This window comes from Pygocentrus nattereri, chromosome 14 (assembly GCF_015220715.1).
Source record: "Pygocentrus nattereri isolate fPygNat1 chromosome 14, fPygNat1.pri, whole genome shotgun sequence".
NCBI classification, from domain to species: Eukaryota; Metazoa; Chordata; class Actinopteri; order Characiformes; family Serrasalmidae; genus Pygocentrus; species Pygocentrus nattereri.
In genome coordinates, this window is record NC_051224.1 from 14,073,211 (window position 1) to 14,100,588 (window position 27,378).

Here is a 27,378-nt window from a genome sequence, read left to right on the forward strand (position 1 = left end):
CATTGTACTTTGACTGGGTTTTACTTTCAACATGTGACACATTGCGAACTGTTTTAAAAGTAAACAAAAGTAAGAATAAGCGAATAAAGTTGCTGTAGGGGTTGTGTGGCTGTTTCACTTTTCAAAATTTCAACAGTGGTAATGGTTTGCAAACTGCTATCACACTTGTTTGTGCTCTTACAGTAGAACATCTAGACTTTTTCCTTTCCTAGTGTACTAAAGCAGCAATTGTTCCATGTTACAAAGTTCAAGCCTTTGTTGCCAGATTGAGGAACAAAACAGTATTATTGTTATTGCTTTATCATCATGCTATACATTTTAATCTCTCTCCTTATGTAACACCTCATACACTTCTGAATTATTACCAAACATTTAATGAGCTTATATTGAGCATTTTAGAACAGTACTGTGCAAGGCTACAAGACCAGGGCTGTAAACATTAATCTATATAATTTTGTTGCTTTAACTGCAAAATTATCGAAATTAACTCATGTGAAGATGTGTTATTTTTATTGATGGGTAATGATCACCAATGACAATGTAAATTTGTTTGGCATTTGCTGTGTGTGAAGTAAATGTTTCTTCCAGTCTCTAAAGCAACATTGTACACCAATCAGACTGAACAGTGGCTGAATGGCAGGTGTCACAAGACAAATGTAATTTTTAATGCCTTAAACAAACAAAACAATCTAGAGAGGAGTTGCAGTCTTGCATACCTTGTGGGCAATGTTTATTGCACTTTACCCTCTGGCTATGTTCGGCCGTTGTTCAGGACGGCTCTCCCCTATTTGTAATGTGCATGAACTTCTTCAGCCACTAGATGGCCTCAGCACCCATTCCAATTACACAACCACACACCTGAGACACTTCAGGTCACCTTATGTCTGTCCTTATATCCTATTTGTTTATATACACATGTATATATTTTTTTCATGAAATTGCCTTTAAATTTCTATTAATAAGCATTTTTCATCACAGTGATCATATGGATATTTAAAATTGTATACAAACGGTTGAACACCTTCAGTTAGTTAACATATTTGGTTGATTTCCTAAGTAAAAATAAGTTAACACACCCTCTACAAGGAACAAACTTAAATATCTGCGGATTTTATTGCGCAGTTTCTATTTATTTGCTGACTTTAACATGTTGAAAAAATAAATTCAGCTAATAAACAGTATTTGTGCATTAAAACGTGCAGATGTGTGTTCTCTGTAGAAGAGGGTAATGGAATGTTTAGATGCTGAAAATGTATTTTTCAAGCATTTAAGCTATATATATATATATATATATATATATATATATATATATATATATATATATATATATATATATATATACACACACACACCATATATGGAGGTTTTCCCCACAGATGGTCTGCTTAGTCTGTTTCAATTGAGCTGTCCTACCAGAATACTTCATAGCACAGGATGTCAGTGTCTCTTTCCTGTTTGCCATGAGCTTACACACCACACATACCTTTGTGGGTGCCTTACTCAGACTGAAAGAATTTCAGTTTGAAACAAATACATAATTGTATTGACATTAAATCAACAAAACTGCATCTTTGTGAAGCAGAGGACATGATAACTAAATACACACTGGACTTTATATCAGAGCATGTTCCTCACAGATCAATATCAGGAATAAAAGAAAACAAAATTTAGTAAATGAAAGTTAAAGGTTTTAGACAATAACCCATTCCCATGTGGTCCACATATGGCATGTATATGGTTTTATATACCAAAAATGGTACCAATTCATATATAAACAAAATTATACACATATGTACACTGCTAAAAAAAAAATTAAGGAACACTCAAATAACACATCCTAGATCTGAATGAATGAAATATTCTCATTGAATACTTTGTTCTCTACAAAGTTGAATGTGCTGACAACAAAAATCACAAAAATAAATGGAAATCAAATGTATTAACCAATGGAGGCCTGGATTTGAAGTCACACACAAAATTAAAGTGGAAAAACACATTACAGGCTGATCCAACTTTGATGTAATGTCCTTAAAACAAGTCAAAATGAGGCTCAGTATTGTGTGTGGCCTCCATGTGCCTGTATGACCTCCCTACGACACCTGGGCATGCTCCTGATAAGGTGGTGGATGGTCTCCTGAGGGATCTCCTCCCAGACCTGGACTAAAGCATCTGCCAACTCCTGGACAGTCTGTGGTGTTACGTGACGTTGGTGGATGGAGCGAGACATGATGTCCCAGATGTGCTCAATCAGATTCAGGTCTGGGGAACGGGCGGGCCAGTCCATAGCTTCAATGCCTTCATCTTGTAGGAACTACTGACACTCCAGCCACATGAGGTCTAGCATTGTCCTGCATTAGGAGGAACCAAGGGCCAACCGCACCAGCATATGGTCTCACAAGGGGTCTGAGGATCTCATCTCGGTACCTAATGGCAGTCAGGCTACCTCTGGCGAGCACATGGAGGGCTGTGCGGCCCTCCAAAGAAATGCCACCCCACACCATGACTGACCCACTGCCAAACCGGTCATGCTGAAGGATGTTGCAGGCAGCAGATCGCTCTCCATGGCGTCGCCAGACTCTGCCACGTCTGTCACATGTGCTCAGTGGGAACCTGCTTTCATCTGTGAAGAGCACAGGGCACCAGTGGCGAATTTGCCAATCCTGGTGTTCTCTGGCAAATGAATTCATTTCACCTTTACTGAGTGTGTCTTGCTAATTGGCAATAATTTCCACCTGTTGTCTATTCCATTTGCACAACGGCATGTGAAATTGATTGTCGGTGTTGCTTCCTAAGTGGAAAGTTTGATTTCACAGAAGTTTGATTTACTTGGAGTTATATTGTGTTGTTTAAGTGTTCCCTTTATTTTTTTGAGCAGTGTATATGTATGTATATATATATATATATATATATATATATATATATATATATATATATATATAAAATAACGAATATAAGAGGGAAATATGTAGGTAGATTTTCTTTGCATTTTTAGTGAAATACATTCTTCTACTTTCTAAAATTAAAGGAAAGGTCTGGGCAAGTGATTAGAAACTATTTTAACTTTTCATTTTTAGCTATTTAGTTCCATTTACTCCCATTCATTGAGGACTTGCTTGCAGGCGCCCTCTAGTGTTTTGCAGTCATGTTTTTGAAATAATGGGGGAAACAGGAAGTGGCCAGGCTCCTCATAAACTGACTCTAGTGACGTGTCTGCCAGTGGCAACGTTTTGCAGACCGAAGGGGTGAGCAGAATGATCCATCAAGAGATCCATTTGACCAACTTTTGCTCTCAACTGCAGTAGTTAAATAAAATGGATGTTGATTGTTTGGGAGCCATGGAGGCCAAATGTGTTGTTAAATTTCATTTGAAACTCGAGTGTCATACAACAAAATATAAGGGTACAGAGTGTCCACCTGACTTCACCCCCCTAAAAAAATTACTAAAGCTCTCCTCTGATAGTGATAGATTTTCACCGTTACCAGTTACCATACCATGCAGTTAACCATGTCACATTTGCATGGCTTTATGTTGTTGTTGGTCATGTACGGCATTTTTTTTATGGCATTAGAATTCAACAGGCTATTTTTGTTACTGTGCCTTTATGAATGATATAAGTAAATGACCTGTGTTTACAAGCTGCCCTGTAAAATGCCTCATTCAAAAAGCCTGATCTGAAATACTCCATCATGAGGAGGCATGTCTAAACTGCTGTAGGCTGAATAGATGGATGGATGTAATTGAGTTGGTATTTGTGACGTCACAAAACTATTTTCTCAGCATTCCTTCCATATATGGACTGCATGGAGTGGAGAACAAATAATATGCTCTGAAGTTTTAACAATGTTTACATATAACATTAAATAGTTTTATTTTTATTTTTTAAGCAAAAAGAATTCATATATATATATATATATAATTTTCAAAACTGCCACTACGTACAAATTGTTAAGTTTTTAAATGATTAGATATATGAAAAGCCACTTGCACAGGGACATAGAAAGTCAAAGAAAAGTAAGTGAAAAAACAAGAGTTTAAAAAACTGGAGCTCAAAAATGTTTTAAAAGACACAGAGAAGATGGGACTCCTAACAACCATGCAAAACCTGGTAGACCAGATAAACAGTAATTAAAGCTTTTATCTTTGAAAGAGAGGAGACAATAAAAAAAAATCCATCCTTCATCCTTCCACTGTGAAAAGAAAACTCACCACTATGATTCAGAAAGGATGTATAGCTGTCAAACAGCCCATACTGAGAAAAGGAAAAAGAACATTTTAACTATGACTAGAACACTAAAATTGGACATCTGAGATGTGGAGTAAGGTTGTATGGTCTGACTTGGATCTTGAGAGGCAGAAAATCTAAGCAATTTCTAAGTCTGAACTTTAGAGTTGTGGAAAAATATCCTGCAAATGTCTTTGAAAAACTGAAAGCAAGTCTCCTGAAAACAATGAAAGCAGTAATAAAGACAAAGAGTGCACACCCTCAGTATTGAAAAAGAACTGACGTTATATTTAGTTGTTGAAGGTTCTGTATAATTTCCTGATGCTAAAAATGAATAACCCATTTTTACTGAAAATGAAATAAATGAAAAGTGTTCTCTGACTTTTGTACAGCACTGTACATTATCACACCTTTCTTAAAAGTGTATAAAAGGGGCAACAGAGTGCCACAATGTAGAAACAGAAAAACAATGTGTATTACCAAGTGTATTTGCTCAATCTACCAGAAATGTTACTTTTTTGATGAATTATTACCAAATGAAACCAAAAATTGCCTATTCACATAACACACACACACACACCACAAAGGGTCAACAGCAGATTGACTGTATATCAGCCACTATAGATATACAGATAGTAAGGTGTTGTCTGTAATATCACTGCTACTCTTTCTTGGAATGCTGCAGTTCATGTATTTTTCTCATGGGGAAATCAGAGCATTCTTAAGGAAGAACGGACTTCACTTATCACACTGAACAATTGGGGGCAGATATTTGCTTAAGGTTTCCTTTGATGAAATCAAAAACTCCATCCAGGTGTTTAAAACCCCTTCTTTCTACATGACAAATATCTGCTCTACCCAAGCTTATGTTTATAACATTGCCTTTGATAACAGGCTAATGGTACAGCTGTGGTTGACGCTAGTCAGGAAATTTGGTCATTAACATTTTTTCACCATGTTGTAATGTACAGTCATATATAAATAAATGAAACTTCTCAGAATTTTATGCCAGCTTTATTTTAATAGTGACACATAGAATATCAAAAGAAAAACTGAGAAAATTACATGAAATGAGAAAGAAAAAATTAATTCTTTAATTTCATTAAAGGAAATAAGTATTTGACCCCCTAGTAAAACATCATTTAATACTTGGTGGCAAAACCCTTGTTAGCATGCACAGCAGTCAAACGTTTCTTGTAGTTTTTTTATAAGGTTTGCACACACTTCAGGAGTAATTTTGGCCCACTCCTCTCTGCAGATCATCTCCAAATCCTTAAGGTTTTTAGTCATGCATTTGGAAACGCGACGCTTCAGCTCTCTCCATAGATTTTTTATGGGATTGAGGTCAGGAGACTAGCTAGGCCATTCCATGACCCTGATATGCTTCTTATGGAGCCACTCCTTTGTTTCCTTGGCTGTATGTTTTGGGTCGTTGTCGTGCTGGAAGACCCATCCACAACCCATTTTCAGTGCCCTGGCCGAGGCCATTTAATCCAGCTTCTTACTTATGGCTTTGTAGCCCATTCCAGCCTTGTGTAGGTCAACAGCTCTTTAGTCTTGCCCATGGTGGAGATGTTGGAGTGTCACTGAGTCTGTTGGCAGGTGGCGTTTTATACAGGTGACAATTTGGGACATGTGTCTCATGCAGGTAACGACTCACTGAGATTAGGGTGTGTCAGTGGTCTGTGGGAGCCAAAATTAGTCATGGATTTTAGGGGATCAAATACTTATTTCCCTCAGTGAAATGCAAATAATTTTTTATTTAAATATTATTTAATTTTCTAGATTTTCTTTTTGATATTCCATCTCTCACTGTTAAAGTGAAGCTACCATAAAAATCAGAGTGTTTAATTATTTGTCAGAGTACAAACTTTCAAAATCAGTGGGGGATCAAATACTTATTTCCTCCACTGTATACACACACACACACACGCTCACATACATATACATATATATATGTGTGTGTGTGTGTATGTATGTACAAGCCCAATTCCAATGAAGTTGGGACGTTGTGTAAAACATAAATAAAAACAGAATACGATGATTGGCAAATCCTTTTCAACCTATATTCAATTAACTACAAAGACAAGATATTTAACGTTCAAATGGATAAACTTTGTTTTTTGCAAATATTCACTCATTTTGAATTTGATGCCTGCAAATTGATATCTTGTCTTTGTAGTGTATTCAATTGAATATAGGTTTGCAAATATGCAAATCGTATTGTATTTATGTGTTTTACACAACATCCCAACTTCATTGGAATTGGGGTTGTGTATGTATATATATATTTAGAACTCTGTTCTAAAATGTCAAGCATCATGCAGAACTCTGCAAAAAAAAAAAACTCTGCAGGCTGTCCAAGTTCTTCAACACTAAACTATTTCTTTTTGGTGCTCACTTTGTGCACAAGGTATCATCACGTTGGAACAGGGACTTCCCCAAACTACTGCCACAAAATAGCAGACGTCTAGAATGTCATTGTATGGTATTACAATAGGATTCCCCTTACTAGAATTAAGGGGTTGACCCCAAACTATGGAAAACGTCCCCAGACCATTATTCCTCCCCCACCAAACTTTACAATTAGCACTATGCACTCAGCATTCTCCTGGCATCCACCAACCCATGTTACCTCTGCTTCAGTTTTCAGTGATGAGCCTTTACAATGCTTGGCATGGTGCATGACAGGCTTCTAGGTGCCTGCTTGGTCACTGCGGTTACCACAGTCTCCCAATCCATAAAGCTCCTAATGAACAGTTCTTGTGCTAATGTTGCCTCCAGAAGCAGTGTGGAAGTCTACAGTGAGTGCTGCAACTGAAGATAGGTGATATCAAAGACCTTAAAACTGATCTGTTGTTGCTGCTAGATGTTTCCACTTCACCAAAACAGCACTTACAGTTGACTAGGACAGCTCTAGATGAACTTAGTGGACAGGTGCCATTGTAGGACAGTGCTATGGCAAAAGTCACTTAGCTTTTTAATATAACCTACTGCACATGTAGCTTTATTCTTGATTTTATGTATATTTATAGCAGGGGAAGTTGCAAAAATAGACTAATTGCCTAATTAGAAGGGTTTTTACATCAGCTAATTAGCAGGGTGTCTACATAATTTTGACAATGTAGTGTATATCAGCATAGAAATGCAGATTAGAGGTAATTTAAATGAAACTGACATCCCTCAAGCTGCAGATGAGTGGTTTTGATGGACCATTCAAATAGCGCAAATTCACAAGGGTTTTTTTTTTAATCAACTTGGTATAGTTTTGAGGGATAGTGGGTTGGTTGCTGAAAAAGTACATAGCCTATATTATTCAAATTATTTTTTTAAATAAATAAATATATATATATATATATATATATATACACACACACACAAACACATATATACATACACACACACACATATATATATATATATATATATATATATATATATATATACACACTCATTATTAAAATTATATACATTTTGTTTATTAAAATAACACTTCTTACCAAATAAACAGACTTTGAAAATGTGTCTTGGGTGCCTAAGACTTTCACACAGTACTAATATATATATAAATTTTTTACTCAGTTTGCATGTTTTATGTTTGTCCATGCTGTCCAGTATGTCTATGTGCAATTGTCTTCATGTTATATTTATGTATATATTTGTACAGTTGTAGTAAAGCAGTCTCATTCAGCTGTGCTCTGCTTGTTGTATAGTCTGAATGATTGATTTTTTTTTTTACTTATAAGAACTCACTTTATTGATCTACACCTCTATAAGAACACACTCTATTGATCTACACCTTTCACTGAATTCCCTCTATCCCTATACACCTTTATAAGAACTCACACTATTGATCTACACCGTAAACTGAATTCCCTTGTTTGTCTGTGTTCTCAGGGCGGCACCCACTGTTGCCACTGCCCTTCACATTAAAAGCTGAAATAAAGTTTCCCTTAACACTAACATGGGATGTAAACGACGCGCGCGCCCCCGTGCAGCCCCGCCAGCTCCGGGCGCTTCTGTACCGGAGGTGCGAGACCTGGAGCTGGTCGCCAGCAGCAGCAGCCACGTAGCGAGGAGAGGAGACGGCGCTAACGAGCGCGAGAGAACATCTCCGGCTTCCAGTTCATCGCCGGTATTGTAGGCGTGCGAGCGGCTCCGGACTGCGAGCATGTGTAACCAGGAGACGCCTCGCCTGTCTGCAGCCAGAGAGAGTTAGAAAATACGAGGAGGTTATTCCTCCACGTCTGTGGATCTTTGACTCTCTCGCGACTTGAAGTGCACGCAATGAGAGAGAGGGCGCTCGCGCTACGGGTGAGTAGTGCAACGACGAGAAGAACGGACGGGGCAGCTCGCCACAAGTTAATTTCTGCGTTTTTGCATTTTTCTTATTCATTTACGAAGATGGCAAGCGCTCGCGCCAGGGAAATCCTCACCCGGGCAGCCGTGCAGGTAGGACGCTGTCACGGACGAAGTGTTATTTTTAGACTCCCTTTTTCTACGGGGCGAATTGCATTTGGTAGGTTTTTGTTTGCACATAGGAGGAGGAGGATTCCTAAAATGTTACTGCTCGCGTGCAAAAAATTACTTATTTGTTCGCTTTCCGGCGTTACAGGAGGTTAGTAGCTGCAGTTGACCCTTTGCTGCTCTTGCGGGCGAATCTGAGAATCCGAGGGGGAAAATCTCAGGAGCAACGTGTTGGAAATTAAATCTGGGCGGTTTTTGCGGGGTTAAAAGGAGAGAAAGTGGTTCTCAAACGAGGTTACGCTAAATGTATGTGTGTAATTCACCTTAACGGAATGCATTTGGCCGTGTAAATGGGTCGTAACCGAGGGGCGCCTAAACGAAAAAAAGTAGCTAGACGCAGCAAAGCTCATGTTGGGTTTGATATTTTGTTAGCTAGCCGATTGCTAATAAGCACGCAGCTGTATTCCTGCAGCCCCTGAAGCAGCACTAGCTCTCCTGCTAACTGACTAAGCTAAGCTAAGCCGCCTCTGGTCGCTGTGCTAGCAGAACGAACGGCCTGGTCTCGTCTCGCCGTGTTTTTTTTTTCTTGACCAACCAAGGTTTTCCTCCAGCTTAACCCTTTCTTTGCGCCGTTTCCCCCAAAGTTGCTCTTTGTCAGCGAGCTGCTGTCAACTCACCGACGCTTAAACAGTATCCACACACAGTCTGTGGTTGTAGAGACTGGGTTTTTTTTTATAACAGATAAGCTGATTTCGGTCGTGGACTTTGCTAGTGAAATGGAGGAGGCCCTTATCAAAACTGCCAAGCTTGCTAAAGCACGGCTAGTTGGCTAACTTAGCCTTCTTTTGGCCGGGGCAGAGGAATTTCCACTCCCCCCTCTCCTGCTCTGGAAGTTTCAGGCCTCTGTCAACTGTCAACACAAAAAAACACCCCATAAAATAAACAAAATATAATGTACAACCAAAATATTTGATAAGTATGAAGTATTTCAGAAAAATTTAATGTTAAGCACCTACCTTAGCAAGCTTTGTTTAGCTGTTGCTTCGTTACGCTTTGAGATCGTTCCCGCTTTATAGTAGTACCGTCTTATATAACAGAGAGGACACTGCAGTTTTTCTAGTTTTTTAAACCCTTAGAAATGTCTTGTGAGGAATTACTTGGCTGTCTCTATGAGGCTAGTGTTAAGCCTGGTTTTAGTTGCTGTTATCCTTGTCTCATTTTCCACCAGTTGCCCTCAGACATTCCTAGCTGTTAGTTAACGTGCAGTATTATTGTGGCAGAAGGATGTATTTAACGGTTTGTGATTTACGGATCAAGGTGGCAGATCGAAATATGTTAAAGTAAAGTCTGAAATGGGTAGAAAAGCTCTGTTACGATACTGCAAATTTCTGCAATGTCCCCCTGGGATCAATAAAGGAATCTTAATCTGAAAAGAGACAAGATACTTGGAAAGAAGTGTATACACCATAAGTGGTGTTTCTAAAACCTGACTTCTCTTCCAGAACTGTGAAATCGACCACAGATCGAGTTGGGCTTGATACGTGGCATATAATGTGTACAAGGTGGTGGGTCATTCTTGCAGCAGACGCTGTGCTTCTTTGTTCAAAGCACAGTATAAGGACAAAAGTATTGGGACGCACCTCTTGATCATTGAATTCAGGTGTTTCATTCAGTCCCATTGCCACAGGTGTATATAATCAAGCACCTAGCCATGCAGTCGGCCTTTACAAACATTTATGAAACTATGAGTCGTCCCAAAGAGGTCTCTGAACTCGAGCATGGTACTGTAATAGGATGCCACTGTTGCACCAAGTCAGTTCATGAAATTCTTTTGTTCCCAGCTATTCCACAATCAAATGTGAGTGGTATTATTGAGAAAAAAAAACGTTTAGGAACCACAGCAACTCAGCCACAAAGTGGTAGACCATGTAAAGTTACAGTGCAAGGTTGTCAAGTGCTTAAGCACATAGTGCTCAAAAGTTGCCAATGCTCTGCTGAATTAATGACTGTAGAGTTCCAAACCTCCTCTGGCAATAACATCAGCACAGTAACTGTGTACCGGGAGCTTCATGGCTTGGGTTTCCATCGCTGAGCAGCTGCGTGCAAGCCTTATATCACCAAGCACAATGCTTAGGATGGAGTAGTGTAAAGTATGCTGTTACTGGACTCTGTAGCAGTGGACACCTGTTCTGTGGAATGATGAATCACGCTTCTCTATCTAGCGGTCTGAAGGATGAGTCAGGGTTTGGCAAATGCCAGGAGAATGTTACTTGCTTGACTACATTGTGCCAACTGTAAAGTTTGGTGGAGGAGGAATAAGTCTGTGGGGTTGTTTTATCAGGGCTTGGCATAGGCCTCTTTGTTCCAGTGAAGGGCAGACTTAATATCTCAGCATACCATAATATTTTGGACAGTTATATGCTTCCAACTTTGTGGGAACAGTTTTGGGGAGGCCCTTTTCTGTTTCAGCATGACTGAGCCCCAGTGTACAAAGCAAGGTCCATAAAGTCATGGCTGGGTAAGTTTGGTGTGGAAGCACTTGACTTGCCCGCACAGAGCCCTGACCTCAACTCCACTGACCACTTTTGGAATGAACAAGAACGGAGATTGCAAGCCTGGCCCTCTCGTCCAACATCGGTGTCTGACCTCAAAGATGCTCTTTTGGATGAACGAGCAAAAATTCCCACATACAGTCTTGTAGAAAGCTTATCAGAAGAGTGGAATCTGTTATAGCTGCAAAGAGTGGACCAACTCCATATTAATGTGTATGGATTTAGAATGGGTTATCATCACTCCTGTAGGTGTAATGTGTAGATGTCTCGATTGTTTTGTTCGTATAATGTGTGTGTATGTACATATAAAGAAAGGATGTATTTTTAATCACTAAATGTGGAAATTAAACAGTTCAGAAAATAGGTAATATACAAATACAGACAGTCCCTCGCTTGCAGCCACTTTGCTTTGGCACCCCTTTTCTGTTAAAGTTGAACATTCAGTGGAGAAATGCAGATGCTTTTGAAAATAATAAAAGGAGCAGGATTGACACCTAAATTGTAGGATGAGACGATTCTCAAAATTGATAATTTGACTTAATGCAATATGGTGCGGTCTCAGTTCAATACATTTCAGCAAAAATAACCAGTGCCTAAAAATTTCCCTACTGTTCCATTTTCAGTTTATTAGGCACATTCAACATTATATACATATAATGTTTCGGATTGTCGAGTGTCACAGCGGAGTTTTGCTTCTAGCCACAGGCTAACATGCTAGCCATGACATGACCATAGAATATATGGTATGATACCTTATAGGGGTGTTGTGTCTTGCCATTGTGAGATCTTGATGCGAAAACATGATTGTGCACCACTGAGAACGAGCATTGTATTAATTATGGCATTCAATGCAAGTTTAAACAGCCAGCACCAATAAACAGCAGTGCAGCATGTTCATTATTAAGCTGTGCAGCTACATTGATGCAGTCATTAGTTTTCTTTAAATTTTAGATCAAATTATCTTTGTATTTTCTTCTTTGTAAAGCACTTTAATTGCCTTGCCTGTACCCCTAACATGATTTGATACAATATCAAATATGATCTTTTATAATACAATATGATTTATGAAATGTATTACCCCCATTTTAATTACCATTGTGAATCTTGTGCAAATGGATACAGAAGCTGTGTAACTCGATTGATGATTGCAAGGTATATCTGCACGAAGTAGAGCTGCCAGCTGTACTGTGTGAGAAAGCAATGGTCTGCAGTGTTTTCCATGTCTGATACAGTAATATACAAACGTTTAAATACTCTTGGTTAAACCACTTTTATTGATTTTCTAAGTGAAGATAGAGTAACACATCTTTTACAGGAACCAGACTTAAGTGTGACTTTTTTTTCTGCCAGCGTTTAGGGCACACTTTTGTACAGGCCATATTTTATGTTTTTTTCCCCCCAATACATTAAATTCAGCATATACACATTAAACATGCATTAAATCTGCAGGTGTGTATCACCTTTAGAGGATGTGTTAACTTATTTTCACTTCAACAAAAGGTATAATTTGATTAGGGGTGCCCAAACATGTGCATACGACTGTAGCAGAGGGTGGTGAAGGCTGCACAGAGGACTGTTGGAGTCAGCCTTCCCACCACCGTGGACATTTACACCTCCAGATGCAGGAAAAGGGCCACTGGCATCATGAAGGACCCCACTCATCCAACACAAACACTTTTTGTCCCGCTCCCCTCAGGTAGGAGGTTGCGGAGCATTAAGAGTAAAACAACCAGACTGAGAAACAGCTTCTTCCCTGAAGCAGTAAGACTCTTAAATTCCAATTAGACATCACTGCAATGGCACTTCATGTACACTTATTTATCTCTGCTGCTGTACTGAATCAGTGCCTCTACTATATCATCCCTACACGTGTCAATTTATACATGTCACTTTATACGTTATCAGTATTAAGATGTACACTTTCTACCTCGTACTCATGCTGCTGTATTTCATGCTGCTGATCTTATGTGTCTTTCATGACTTCAGATTTGAAGCATTGCAGAACTGCAACTGTGCAGTTATGTTGAAGATCATTACTGTTAGATAATTTCTTTGAAAACCTTATGTTGTAAATTTATAAGTATTATTGACTTTACATGCCAACTGTGAGTAATGCTTGGCATTTTAGCATTACTAATGAGGGCAAATATGTAATTTGCTGGGTGACTCAATCTGAAAGAAAAGTTTAAAATGCATACTTTAAATAAATGATGATTACTTACTGGCAGTGTGGTATGCAATGCTTTGTAAATTCTATTTAGCATACTTTTAGGAGAAGCAGAACAAAACAGTTTAGACAACCTTACTCAGGTTAGTAGGACTATTTTAGCATAGGTTAGGAGTATTTAGGAGGTATGGATTTATTAACTTTATTAATGAAAACTTGAATATTATCTGATGCCAGTACACTGATATATTTGGCAAATATCACAATTTTTAATTATTCTGTATTCTGTTCAGTAGGGGTGGGCAGCATGATATTTTTTGTTATGATGCACAGTATATATTTTCTGAGAGTGTCATAGATATTTTATAGAGTGAGAGTATAATTTGACCTGTTTAATTGGAATTTGTGCATCACAGTATGTGAAACATTGAATAACAGGTATTTTATTCATAGTTTTGATATTAAATCACATATAAAACTTCTTAAGTTGTTAAATGTAGTTTTTAACCTCTGGTGTATTTTGTCTGTCAAAATATATGTATTGCATATCATGAAAATTTCATATCATGACTGTAACCCTCTCACATTTTCAGTCCTGTTAAATCCACAAGCCTAATTTTTCCCAGTGATGCTGTCTTTCGTGTCGTAGTGCTCAGGGAAGACATTTTAAAATGTGGTTAATTTAGGTAGCCAGGTAACATCAGTAAAGGAATTTAATTGCTTGTTTTCTAAGAAGCTAACTGTTTGTCTCTCATTCTTCCTTTCTGTCTGACACTTTCTCTTTTGTAAGCGCTTGGCTCATTGTGAATTCTTGGTATGGTGTCTTGGCCATCTGTTGGTTCCAGACTAAATTAATAAGGTGAGATTACTTGCAGTTGCCTGAGTTCAGTACAAGGCTAATGGTGCATAGTTCGTAGGGGAGACAGAATTTGGAAAAAGTGCCTGTTCATCCCTTTCAGTCTTGACCTTGAATAATAGCTCAATCATCTGATTCATGTTCACATTGCTCAAGCTGGCTACAAATAAATTCTTGGGTGAGACAGGAAGGGCAATGTTGCTGCAGTTTTTTGACTGTTAGTTTTGTGTAAAATCAATACAGCACTTTCTTTTTGATCCTTAGAAAGATTATAAATGTGTAATAACCACACTGTGACTGAGTGAGTATGATATTTTCAGAGATTTCGATGCTTTGGCGGTTGCCCACATCAAAGAGACTCGTAGTGTGTGAAACAAACTTGCATGAGTCATCTTCATCCTCAATCACGAGGAAGAGGATTAGCATTGCATTGTGAAAGAGAGATCAAGAAAGAAAAGGAAAAAAACAGTGAAGGTAGTTTAATTATTTCATGAGATGTCAGTCACTTTCTTTCCCACTGAAAAGTATTGTGGCCTCCTACTATGACAATGTCTTGTGAACATGTTGAATTAAATATTGCATCTGCTAAACTCTGAGTATGCGCATGTGTTTTGCTTGTCTTTTGACAAAGGCTTGCTTTTAAGCAGTTTTATTTCATTATTGGTGTTGGTGGGAAGATGTTGCACTACTGAAGAAGGGCATAAAGTATGTCACTTGCTTATATTCTTGGTGCATATGCTCTACTGAATACCACAGTTGCAAATCAAAACCTGCCCTCTTCATTGAGCTGCTTAGCTGGTTATCCAGCCAACAGCCGCATGCACGGTGCCCTGAAAATGATTTTGTGTTCTGCTGTGCCACTGTCCCCAATCTGTAAGTTACCATTATGCATCCTTAATCTCATGTCTGATTCATTTGTTTTAAGCTTGAGCATTTGTGAATCACAAATGAGGTTGAGCTCGTGTCAAAATAATCAAGCCAACTGGAATTTTAAAATGGGTAATATAGGGGATATTACAAATATCATAGAAGGTTGCAATATAGAACTGAGCCCACTAACCAATCAACTTTTTGTACTGTTAGCATATGGGTTCTTTGGGTGTTTTGATGGATGAGAATATTCTTATACTCCAGTTATTTTACACAGACTTTAAACATACTTCACCAGTGCATTTTTATATACCACAAAGCATTTTGCAGTTGCAATATGCAACAGTACATTCACAATGTTAATATTCTGTCCATATCATGTAGTCTCTCTTAACAGAGCCATTTTCCCCCTTCACAATCAAGTCACAGTGAGCATTAAGGAAAGGGCTTGTGGCTGATTTGGGATCAGGCCAACAGGTCTGCTGCTAATGTCTCTCTTGGCATTGACACCAGCAAAACTTCGGTTTCTTGCTGATTATACCATCTGCTACAGTACAGGTTTTCATGCATGTGTACTTGCACACTAATAGACTGCCTCTGCTAGAAGCGGGTACATACTCAGAAGGAATGAAAGAAAAGTGTACATGTAGCACCCACGCACTTCCACTTCACAACGCACACCTGTGCCTGTTCATATACCGCTCTAGTTACAGTGGGCAATAGCAGAGAGATGCAAGAGTTGCTATTTTAAGTGGCCCCTGATGGGCTAGAGAATGTACAATACTGTTTGCTAGTTGTTATTGTGATATTGCCTTTTGCAGTATTGATATGGCAGAAAGCTGCAATATGCAAATGAGCTCCCTAACCTATTAGTTTTTTTAAATTATGTGCTCACTGCTTTCTGACTAACCTCAGATGTGCCACATGAATGTTTTATGTTTTTATTTTATTAAAGAAGAGTCAAGGTATTCATACAATCCAGTAAACTAAAAAGCACAGTTCAATCTAACCATGTCACCAAAGTGCTTTAATATACTGAAAGACATGAGTCACATTATTTAACTGTAATCGCAATATGTTATTTTGTCCATATCATGCAGCCTTGTGATAGATTATGCTCCTTAAGAGTCCTATACAGTATGTCAAATCAAGATACTCAAATGGCCCATATCCTACATTTTCTTTTAGTTTATTTAGTTCCCTTCAGTTTTGCATTACCATTTTCTACCTCTCTCTCTGTGCCTTTAAGACTGATGTGACCTCTTATGATTACCTGCCCTAATTTGGAAAGCAGCCCAAATTGAAACACACTTTAAAACTTCACTGTGAATGGGCTGAGCTAAAACTGCTGTGTAACCAGATATGTGGAAATGTATGGTTTTTGTTTAGTCACAAAAACAGGGAATTCAGAACTGCTGTTTCTGCAGCTTGCTTTCCATATATACACTATAATCGACTGTGGAATGAATGGTACATTTGGAACTTTAACATTGTTTACATGCTACCTTAAGCCTTTTATTTAAAAAGGGGACAAACATTTAGTTGTACATACGAGCCTCTTAGCACATTAAACAGTGCAGGATTCATTACTGCCAAGATGCAGATAAACACATAGCTGTGACCCCTTATGCACCCATTGTGTGGTCACACACTTGGTGTGCTTGCCGATTCTCAGAAAGCTGCAGAGATACAGGAAGGTAGCGGAGTGTGTCTGTATAGGTGTGGGTGTATGTGGGAGTGTGTAGAGTTATATATATGTTTGTGTTTGTTTAAATTGTGCTGTTCAGTCTGATTTAGGGGGCGAATATACATCCGGTACATTTTGCGTACTTTAAAGTAAATGTAATTTAGCAGTTAACATGGATGCATATTTTGCTTGCACATACTTGCAGGCGGGCATGCTATTCGCACGCACACACACATACACACACAGCGAAGATGAGTCTCTGAGACGCAGGAAGTAAAGGCTGAGACCGTTAAGTCTAAGTTAGAGTGTGGTTAAACTGCGCTATTTTTCTAGTTTGTGTCTGGCATTTTGTCGTTAATTGACTAGATTAGTGTTTGTTCTCGCCACACCTTATTTGTGTTGTTTGACCTTCAGCCTTCATCAAGGTTACCCAGGGGTCATCCAGTTAGCTGCGCCTCCGCCTTTGTTTTCAGATGGAATGCGAAATCTAGGCAGTGTAATTGTTTTTATTGAAAACCGTTCCTTGAAAACATGTTTGTAGACCACTACATACAGAGTCCCGCAGAACTCACTCATACTGAAAACTGTGGTTTCGTTATGCCTCTGAAGTGCATAACTGTCAGCGCTGTCGGTTGACTGAATCTTGACTGTGCATTCTTACAATACAGTTTACCAATGAAAATGGCTCAGTTGGGGCTCGTTTTCTTGGGCCACTATTTAACTGTGCAGTTCTCTTAACCAGTGGCTCTTAAACTGGTCTTCTGGGATCCTAGGCAGTCCATGTTTATGCTTGATTGTATTTCCCAACACTTAAGGATAGAGCAAAAATATGGACCGTCTGAGAATCTCTGCTCTGAAGTGTCAGTTGCAAATGTTGGTTAAGGGGCCACTTTCATTCAACTCTTCCTTAGATTGCGTCATGGTTCATGTTTGTATCTTCTTTTGCTTGTAATTACTATGAGTTTGACTATGATAGCGATGAAGATGAATTCCTGACATAGGTGGACACATTGTATTATATAAATCTGGCAATTGAGTTCTGTGGAACTGTCTGACTCTTGAAATCTGATTTGTGGCATTTACCATAAAGGCAAAGAAGTTGACTTGTGGTAGTAAACTCCACCTCGTCATACTTGTCTTTATTTACTTCACTGATTTTGGTTCTTTCTCTTCCCCAAAATGCAAAGGGCTGAATACAAGTTTCTGTTATAGTATATCCAAATAGTTCAGTTGACCTGGTTGACCCTAGTGCCACCTGTGCCACTTATTACTCCAGATTTGTCAATGAAGATTTTTTTTAAGGTAGCTAGTACAGTGTTGTTAGTAGTTTTTTTAGTGCTTGGTTTTGTCCTATATATAGGATGTAGTTATTTTAATGATGACATGTAGGCCTATGTTTCATTTCTTCAAGATATTAAATATTCAGGTGTTTGTGTGTGTGGAAGAGGTGTGTTTTTAAGGGGTTAGTTTTCTCTACTCAGCTCCTTTGTGGTTTTAATTTAAGTTGCTCACACACGCTCCCACACAGAAGTGAAACGTTTGTGGTCAGGAGTGTGTGTGTGTGTGTGTGTGCGCGCGCGAGCGCCTATATTTGTGTGATTGGTAGTGAGATTTTTAGATCTCTGCACCTTAACCAGACAGCAGTTTCATTTCTCTCTCCCACACATGCGCTTGGTGTGGATGGTGAAAGCCTGACTTGTCATTTGAGGACAAAAAAAAAAAGGTTTAACCAGATGACAATCTCTGCAGTATGAGGGCAGTTGTTGTGGATTCCGGTCAGGTAATACTGAAAAGTCCATCAAAATTGGTCTTTGTGAAGGGGCCCTAAAGTTTTAATAGTTATGCATGTAGTTGTGTTGTGTGTAAGGTCTTTATTGGCTTCATTTAAGTGTGATGTTCTTATCAGCAAGCTGACTTAAACTTTTCTCTTTTTTCTTTGTTTCTTGATTTCTTTTTTTTCAGGCAGTGTATGGCAGGAGGCTTTTGAAGCAGGGCTGGCAGGCTATGACCGCGAGAGGCTAATCTCAGCACAGAGGCTTTGGCATCTTTAACTGATTTGGCTGATATTAACAGTAATTGCTGTCTAGAAAGTACTCTCACAGACCAGTGAGGAACAAATATCTCTAACCTAAAAGCTGGCTGAATTGGCCCAGTGTGAGCATACATGTGATTGCTTTGTGAAAAGGAAACCACGGACCTACCGAATCTTTCTCTCCGTCCGTCTTCTGATGCAGAGGTCATGGGGACTCAGTTTGGTTTGGGCTGAGGTGTTGTAGGGGTGTCCTTCGCCTGCCTTTTTTCTCTCCTTTCCTCCCCTTCTCTTGCTCTTTGAGCGAGGGGTAGGGTTGGACCATTTTTGTCTTTTTAGGTGTCTAGAGGAAACACCACCACTGTTCTGCATCAAGAGAGCAGTACAGAGAATGCAAAACTCTCTCTTCACACATATATACACACATACTGATGAAGCCGTGCCAGACACTGAAGGAAGAAGTATCTGACCTAGAAGCCATGTCGCAGGAAGAGGGTCAAAGAGCTCATCCTGCACAAACCTACTATCACCATACCCCTTCAGCAGACAGCGACCTATCAGCAAAGCTCTACAGGCAGGAGGCTGGGGCCAAGCCCTATTCAGTGTTGGTGGACAACAAGATGACCAACAAACCAGTAACACAGCTGGCCCCTGAGCTAGAACCAAACCCTGTTCCCCTTCAGCAGTACTACAAAGAAGGTTCCGGAGTGAGTGGGAACGAAGGAGCCACACAAGGGCAGAAAGATGGAACATCTGAAGATACCGAGGAAGAGGATGGAGGCCAGGAGGAGGAAGAGGAAGAGTTTAAACGAGCACAAATCATTGTAGAGGTGAACCTGAACAACCAGACCCTCCATGTCTCTAAAGGAGAAAAGAGTAGCCCAGTGAACCCTGCAGGAGAGGTAAAAAGTAACAGCGAAGAGGAGGATGATGATGACGAAGAGGAGGAGGAAGATGATAGCATAGAAGAAGAGAGTTCAGAGGAAGAGGAGGATCTGGATGAAGAGGAGGAAGAAGAGAATGGGAGTCGGAGGCTACGAGCAAAACGGGTGCGCCGGGGCCGACTCAGCACCAAGCCACGCAGAAAGACCCGCCGCGTAACCGTGGCAACCGTCACACCTACAACTGCTGGTATGACGACCAGGGGGCGCAGGAAGAGCGCTGAACTCCCACCCCAGAAGCACAGGCCGGGCCGCGACAGCAAAGGCTCGGCTCCTTCTTCTACTTCAGGGGCCAAGGGTGAAGGGGAGGAGCGCGAGACACTGACCTGCGAGAAATGCCCACGAGTGTTTAACACTCGCTGGTACCTGGAGAAGCACATGAATGTCACTCACAGGCGTATGCAAATCTGCGACAAGTGCGGGAAGAAATTTGTGCTGGAGAGCGAGCTGGCGCTGCATCAGCAGACGGACTGCGAGAAGAATATTCAGGTGAGAGGCATTGGAATGCTGGGCGATATGGACAAAACTTCTACCTCTATATATTTGTAGCATATAATTTGATGTATATTAGTAGTATTTGGTACCTGAAAAGAAACAGAGCTTGTTCTAGATTGTTGCATCAACAAGTCTTTTCAAATTCAAGTTTTCCTCAGACTTCAGTCTCTTCCATTATTTCAGTACCTAAAAGAGTCATGCAGATTTGTGCTGCTACAAGTGAATGGCTCGAAGACTTCGTCTTCTGCGCAGCACATAAAATGCATGCATCGCTGCAAGCTGCAAAGTAGCAATTGTTCAAGTCTTTGTTACACTTAAGGAAAAGAACATTTCATTTGATTAAAAATACCTCAAATGCAGATCATTGATATTGACTAATATTTGATAATCAATATTGTTTAATCTTCTTGGTTTATATCAGAATCAGTTTTATTTTGCACAGGTATGTTACAGATAGAGGAAATTAAAATCTAATCAAACAGACTAATCAGATATGCTAGCCTAGTAACATTGGGATGTTCCAGAGAAATGGAAAATGTTTTATAGGATATAAATAATGGCATTATTGAATTAAAGTATGGGTATAATAAAAGAGGCATATCCTGTGTGGAATATGAAAAGTCTGAGAAAGCATCTCTAGTGATTGACCGCTGGTAATCACTGTACAAACTCTCATGTCCCCAGCAGAGGGAGACATAGTAATCAGAAAGTAAGAATAAAGTGGTCAGGAGATGTTCACTGATTTGGACCGTAGCGTTTGATTCTACAGCATTGCTGTAAATTTTGTTGAAATTTATACTGGGTGTATCTAAATTGCAGTACTAATGTGTTTGTGGGTGTTCTGTGCTCTTCTGTTCCTCAGTGTGTGTCGTGTAATAAATCCTTTAAAAAGCTGTGGTCACTTCATGAACACATTAAGATTGTCCATGGCTTTGCTGAGAAGAAATTTGCTTGCGAGATCTGTGAGAAGAAGTTCTACACAATGGCCCATGTCCGCAAGCACATGGTTGGTAAGTAACAAAACATTGCATTATGGAAACACATTTGGAGTCCACTGTGGTGACAACCAGTCCAGACTGCTAACCAAGCTGTAGCCTATAGGTGTATAAATTAAAATTTGTATTTCTATAGCTATATAAAGTAAGTTTAATACTGGCTAACAAATACAACAAAGCAAGTATTTGTGTAATTCTCAGTCATTAAGAAAAATAGTGTCTGTCTTTATTCAGCACAAAATGCACACAATAAGTTGTTTATCTTTTCAGCCGGAAATGTATCTAGATAGTCAGGTGGCTACCTTGCTAACTGCAGCTTGTTGCCCTCCTTATCTGACAAGTCTTGTCTGGCCTTTGAGTAATGAATTCTGTCCATCATAATGATGATTTGAAGACCGTTACTACAGTCACACATCTGCAATAAAATATATGTAGTGTTAGCTGTCTGTGTCCTACATTCACCAGCTAACACAAAAAAAAAAAAAACTTTTCAGAAGTTCCTCATACCTTCACAATACATCATTAGAAGGAGGTTTGGAGTCTTTAAACCAGCCCAAACTTTTTGTGTGATCTTTGTAATAGACAAAGTGCCAAAAAGATGAAATATACAAATAACAAGGTTTTGAAAAATTTATTTAATATCAGTACTGCATATTTTATTACTAAAATACTTCAGAAATACTATTACAGGTGCAAAACAAGCTGTACTCAAAAATAATTTCTCGCACTGGGTGAGGGAGTACAGTTAGGTTAACTGTGTGGGGCCTATTCATAACTCCTTAAGGACCAGCTTTGGCCTTTGGTCCACACTTTGGGAAACCCTGCTCTAATAGCTACTGCAGTGCCATTGTTGGGTGGGTGGGTGTGTCTGTAAAATAATTTTATTTATTTATTTAATTGTTTGTTTGTTTAGGCTGGGGTGTGTCATTTCAGTAAACACTCAATGTTAATGTTAATGAGCAAACTTGGCTTGAAATATTCTGAAAAATCTCCTTCTCCCCCTCCCTCTCCCCTTCTTCCAGCTCACACTAAGGACATGCCATTTACATGTGAAACCTGTGGAAAATCCTTTAAGCGCAGCATGTCCCTGAAGGTGCACTCACTCCAGCACTCAGGAGAGAAGCCCTTCCGCTGTGAGGTAAAAGCACAGACTTGCATATATGCATTTATTCTCACATGGCTGCTTCTGCCCCAATTGAGTAACCCTTGCAGCATGCACTGAGCTCTCACAGGGTATTTTGCATATATGTACAAATATTACCACATTAATAACTCCTTCCACAATGAAGTAAAGCAAACACAAGCCATATTGTGCCATGTCTGCGTGTGCCTGTGTTTCTGTGTTTGGTTAGTGGCTCAGGTAGGTTCTAATGACTGAACTGAAAATAATGTTCTGCATCTGTTCTTCTGCCTCCCTATAAACAAAACAGACATTTACATAAGTTTCATAAGGCTTGTTTCGTTTCTGTATTTGTGTTGGTTGTCAGCTCATATTTGCAATATTACAAAAAAATTTTGAAAAATAATCTCACCAGGTGGCACCATACCCATTTATAGCTGAATATGGATTTAAAACTGTTGGTTATGGTGTTTTTAGCTTTTGCTGCTGTGGTGTTTGGTTGTTGCTACTACACTGACCTGTTTGTGAAAAGTAAATGCCATGTGTTTTTCTTAATAATGAACTTAATTGTGTTGTGCTAAAGTCCAGTTTTAGGTTATATGCTGAAATGCTTGACTTTGGCAAAATTTGCCTAACCAGCACACCCAAGCTGTGCATACAGGTTTTCGTTTATGAATGTCAGTCCATTTCCGGAGAGCCCTGCTTGGCTCTGCTTGTAGGCACCGTTTCCCCCATAAACCTCTGTTTCTTAAATAGCTTGTGTGGTGGAAAACGTTTAGCATTTCCAGTAAGCTGGAACATTCGGAACTTTTTCCAGAAACGTACCTCCACAGCCAGATCCAGTGCTTTTCCATACAGCTAGAGCTGATTCTAGACAGTTTAATGCATATTACACTTTGTAGGCCCTGGACTTAAGCTGAAACCCAAGGGCTGCTTGTTTTAGTTAAACATACACAAGCAAACTCTTTATATGCTTATAACCATGCAGATGGGTGGGGCTGGTTTGCTGTAGGCTGAATATGTGGATTTATATTAGTGCATTGTTTTTTAGTGACATCACAAACCATGTTCACATACTACATCAAAGTATTTTATTTAAAAAGAAAAATTCTGCTTCCTGTTATACAAGTCCTTTAAAGTTTCCTGATAAGTTCAGTAAAAGAAATGCTCAAGGATTACTTGGAAAAGAAATCTTGCTCCATAAACTTTTTTTTCCTTCTCATGTAAAGTAACCATTGTGGAGACGTAAGGTCACTTGTGCTGTTTGTTCCTGCTGCTTTCTTACCATAAATGGTGACCAACTCCTATGATCATTGTTGACCTAGTTGTTTTGAATAACAAAAAGTGTGGTGTAATTTTATATGAATTATTTTTACACATAGCCTATGAAAATTCTGTAGAAATTTTGCATTCTATACTTTCATTAGATGGGGCTTTGGTGTTTGTAAATTGAATGTGAAGTTATTGCTGTGCAGCTTGTTTAGTGGGATGAAGAAACATGCTGCCTTGTTTACCATTGTTTTATATTGAAATAAAACAGAAGACATCAGACTCAAATCTGTAAGCACAGTGTGTAAATTGATTGTAAATGTAATTTGATTGTAAATGTAATAACAATGTATGTAATTAATTGTGGAATTAAATTTAAATAATGTATATTATATTACTATATTAAATAATATACATACAATGCATGACAAAAAACAATATGTTTAGACTTCAGAGTTAAGAGATGGCTGGAAAATGGTCAAAATTGTCATTTCACTGAGAATGAATGTAGAATCTGCTTGTGCCTCAACTCTGTTACTCTGGGCGTTCTGACCTTTGACACTTGTGATAGGTTTGTGTTTATCAGCACAGCATTTTTTTTTCCATAGAAGCAGCCTGTCTGTGTTGGGAGTGGTGCCCACGGGGTGGTCTGGGTGGGACTTATAATTTCAGTCTCCTTGTGTGTGTGCTCACGCATGCACTCAGGCTGGGTTGGGCTGTGTCATGTATAAATAACTTTGTAATGACAGGCGTATAAGATGTAATAACAGGTCCAGTCCTTTATATTACAAAGCTCACTCTGCGTTTCATGTGCAACTACTGCTTTCACCCACGCTGTCTTATTTCTGTGTCTGTACAGAACTGTGATGAACGGTTCCAGTATAAGTATCAACTGCGGTCTCATATGAGTATCCACATTGGACACAAGCAGTTCATGTGTCAATGGTGTGGCAAAGACTTCAACATGAAGCAGTATTTTGATGAGCATATGAAGACACACACAGGTGAGACACACACTTGGAAAACGTTGTACAAGAAAACAAAGTCAAATTCCCTTCCTGATTACTTCCAACAAATAAACACAAAAGTAGCAAATGTGTTGCAACATTCATTCTAACAGATGTACAGTCACACACACATATATAGACATCACTCCTCTCAGAGACAGTAGTTCTCAGCTGCCCTAAATACTCTACTTTCTGTCTTCTTTTTAGCTTTTTAAAACATAAGTTGATGGATTTAAATTTTTGTGGTGGAACACACCCTGAGCCCTCCAGATGTGCTCTTTACAAACACATAGACCTCCATGTTACATACACACACACGTAAGTGCAGTTGCCCAAGTAGCATTTATAGCATTTTGTGTGTGTGTGTCAGGCTGCTGGTTAAGGTCACTGCTGCTTTGTTCAAAAGCAGAAAGAAGGAGCAATTTGCGAACAGCATGCAAAAGTTTGAGAACACAGACACACACACACACACTCACTCACACACTTTATGTACTGCAAGTCAGTGTCACAATGTAAATGGCAAAAGGCATTTTAAGGCATTTTTTAGAATTGTAATAATTTGAAAATTTGGTCATATATAAAATATGCATTGTAACTACAAATCTTGTACTTTAATGTTGATCCTGTTGACTTCGACTATGTTAATGCTACAAGCCTTATTACTCAGTTCCAATATTTTACTCAGATCCAGTATTTCTGCCTTGATGGTTCACATCTGTATTTGTAACTGATGTATACCGGTCATATAGACTTATCCTGAAAGGACCTATATTATTGACTTTTGTCAACAACATGGGCATATGTCACATGTGTATTGGATCTAGTCACAGGGCCACATATCAGATATGTATCTAATCTGGGCTCATGCAGTCTCTTCCAAAAGTATTGAAACAGTTTGGTAATGTAAGTGGGTCGCCAGCTTGATGCAGTTATTTCAAGCAAGGGATATGCCTGAGTGTTATTTACTTTAAGACTATCTGTTCCTATACCTTTGCTCAACTAATTAACTGGTTGGTCTGCCAACATAGGTGCTATGTTCTAAGTTGTTTAGCACAACTAGATGTAAATATCAGGCAATAAAAGCTAATGTTCTGATCTATCCTCTCAGTCATCTTTTAAGCCCAAATACCTTCAGTGTATAGCAAAAACAAAAGAATTGGCTGTGCCATTCCAATACCTTTTAGAGAAGACATATCTGTTGGAAGGGAATGTATCAGTTATGTATCCAATCTAGGATCATATATCAAAGTGGATCATATCTGATTTGAAAAGATCCAGTTTTTGTGTTCACACAGTTGTTGAATTTGTACCGCATCATTGCTGTGTCATAGCTTTTGTTGTTTTTTTTTATCTCTCTAGGTGAAAAGCCATTTATTTGTGAGATCTGCGGGAAGAGTTTCACTAGCCGGCCGAATATGAAGCGTCACCGCAGAACACACACTGGAGAGAAGCCTTATCCGTGCGAGGTGTGCGGCCAGCGCTTCCGCTTCTCCAACATGCTTAAAGCGCATCGCGAAAAGTGCTTCCGGGTCACCAGCCCCATGACCCTGCAGCCCTCCACCATGCCCCTGCCCATCCATCTGTCAGGCCACACACCTTCTTCCTCTGGCCATACCCCCAGCACACCCCAGCCCTCCCAAGCCACATCCACCATAGCGGCCATCGGCCCAGGAATGATTGGGTCTACGTCAGGTCCTCTTGGTCAGAGAGGCGGGATTGGACATGGCTTTTCTCATTTGCATATGTCGGCCACACCCACACAGCACCACCAAACACACACCCATACCCCTGTCCATCACGCTGGACATGCCCCCATGACGAGTCAGCACCTTTCCGTCCCATCCTCTCTCCTGCCCCCTCCACCAGCCCTGTTTAAGAGCGAGCCAATCAACCACTGCGCACATGAGGAGACCTATCTGAGACAGGGGTCAGCACAGCACCACTGAAAATCATACAAAGCCTTCTGACCTGCCCTGAGCCAGCTGAGGGCCACAGAAACAAGTAAAGACACTTGCATACATACTGTCAGTTCAATTGTGTAAGAGTGAAACTCAGCAAGATTGCTGAGGAACACACTCAGCTGCTGACTGCGCATTTCCTCATTAGAAGCTTAAATGTGATCAGAAAGGATTTTTCAGTCTGGTGACCTCAATGAACCTTCTCTCTCAAAGAAAAACGCACGCAGACAACCTTGTAAAGCATTATTTTACACCTCATAAACCGTTATGGAAAGATTCCACTTACATCATAATGATGAAAACCTGCCACTGTACTGAGTTGGCACAAACTAACTCTCTCTCTCTTTCTGTCTCTTTCTCTCTGTATTTCTTCTGTCTTTCTTGCAATCTGTTTACTTTCTCTTTCTCTTGATGTAATTCCTCTCACTGTCTCACTCTTTTGTCATGCTTGCCCCTCAGTATTTCTCGTTTTCTCTCTCCCTCTATCTTTTAGTGTATTTGTATTTCATTCTCATTCTCCTGTTCTCACACCTCTTTATAAATCAATCTCTCTCTCGCTCTCTCTCGCTCTCTCTCTCGCTCTCTCTCTCTCTGTGTCTGTCTGTCTCTCTCTCTGTCTCTCTGTCTGTCTCTCTCTCTCTCTCTCTCTCTCTCTCTCTCTCTCTCTCTGTCTGTCTGTCTCTCTCTCTCTCTCTCTCTCTCTCTCTCTCTCTCTCTGTCTGTCTGTCTGTCTGTCTGTCTG

At 39.5% G+C, this 27,378-nt stretch overlaps 1 protein-coding gene across 5 annotated transcripts; it reads left to right on the forward strand.

The window, feature by feature from the left end:
- Positions 1–8,247: 8,247 nt before the first annotated feature.
- znf652 (zinc finger protein 652) lies at positions 8,248–27,267 on the forward strand. 5 transcript variants are annotated; one of them, XM_017686317.2, is made up of 6 exons: positions 8,248–8,537; positions 18,785–20,281; positions 21,150–21,297; positions 22,305–22,420; positions 24,531–24,675; positions 26,038–27,267. In XM_017686317.2, exons 2-6 carry the CDS (start codon positions 19,283–19,285, stop codon positions 26,622–26,624), a joined length of 1,995 nt encoding a protein of 664 aa, XP_017541806.1. In that variant the 5' UTR covers positions 8,248–8,537; positions 18,785–19,282; the 3' UTR covers positions 26,625–27,267. The 5 variants fall into 5 exon arrangements, with proteins under 5 accessions (XP_017541806.1, XP_017541797.1, XP_017541821.1 ...); XM_017686308.2 differs by lacking the exon at positions 8,248–8,537 and adding an exon at positions 8,539–8,675; XM_017686332.2 differs by lacking the exon at positions 8,248–8,537 and adding an exon at positions 8,551–8,742.
- Positions 27,268–27,378: the final 111 nt, after the last annotated feature.

Coding starts and splice junctions, on each gene's coding strand:
- znf652 (XM_017686317.2), top strand. CDS start 19,283: ATGAAGCCGTGCCAGACACTGAAGGAAGAAGTATCTGACCTAGAAGCC. Junction 21,298..22,304: donor TGTCCGCAAGCACATGGTTG/GTAAGTAACAAA, acceptor CCCTTCTTCCAG/CTCACACTAAGGACATGCCA. Junction 24,676..26,037: donor GCATATGAAGACACACACAG/GTGAGACACACA, acceptor TTATCTCTCTAG/GTGAAAAGCCATTTATTTGT.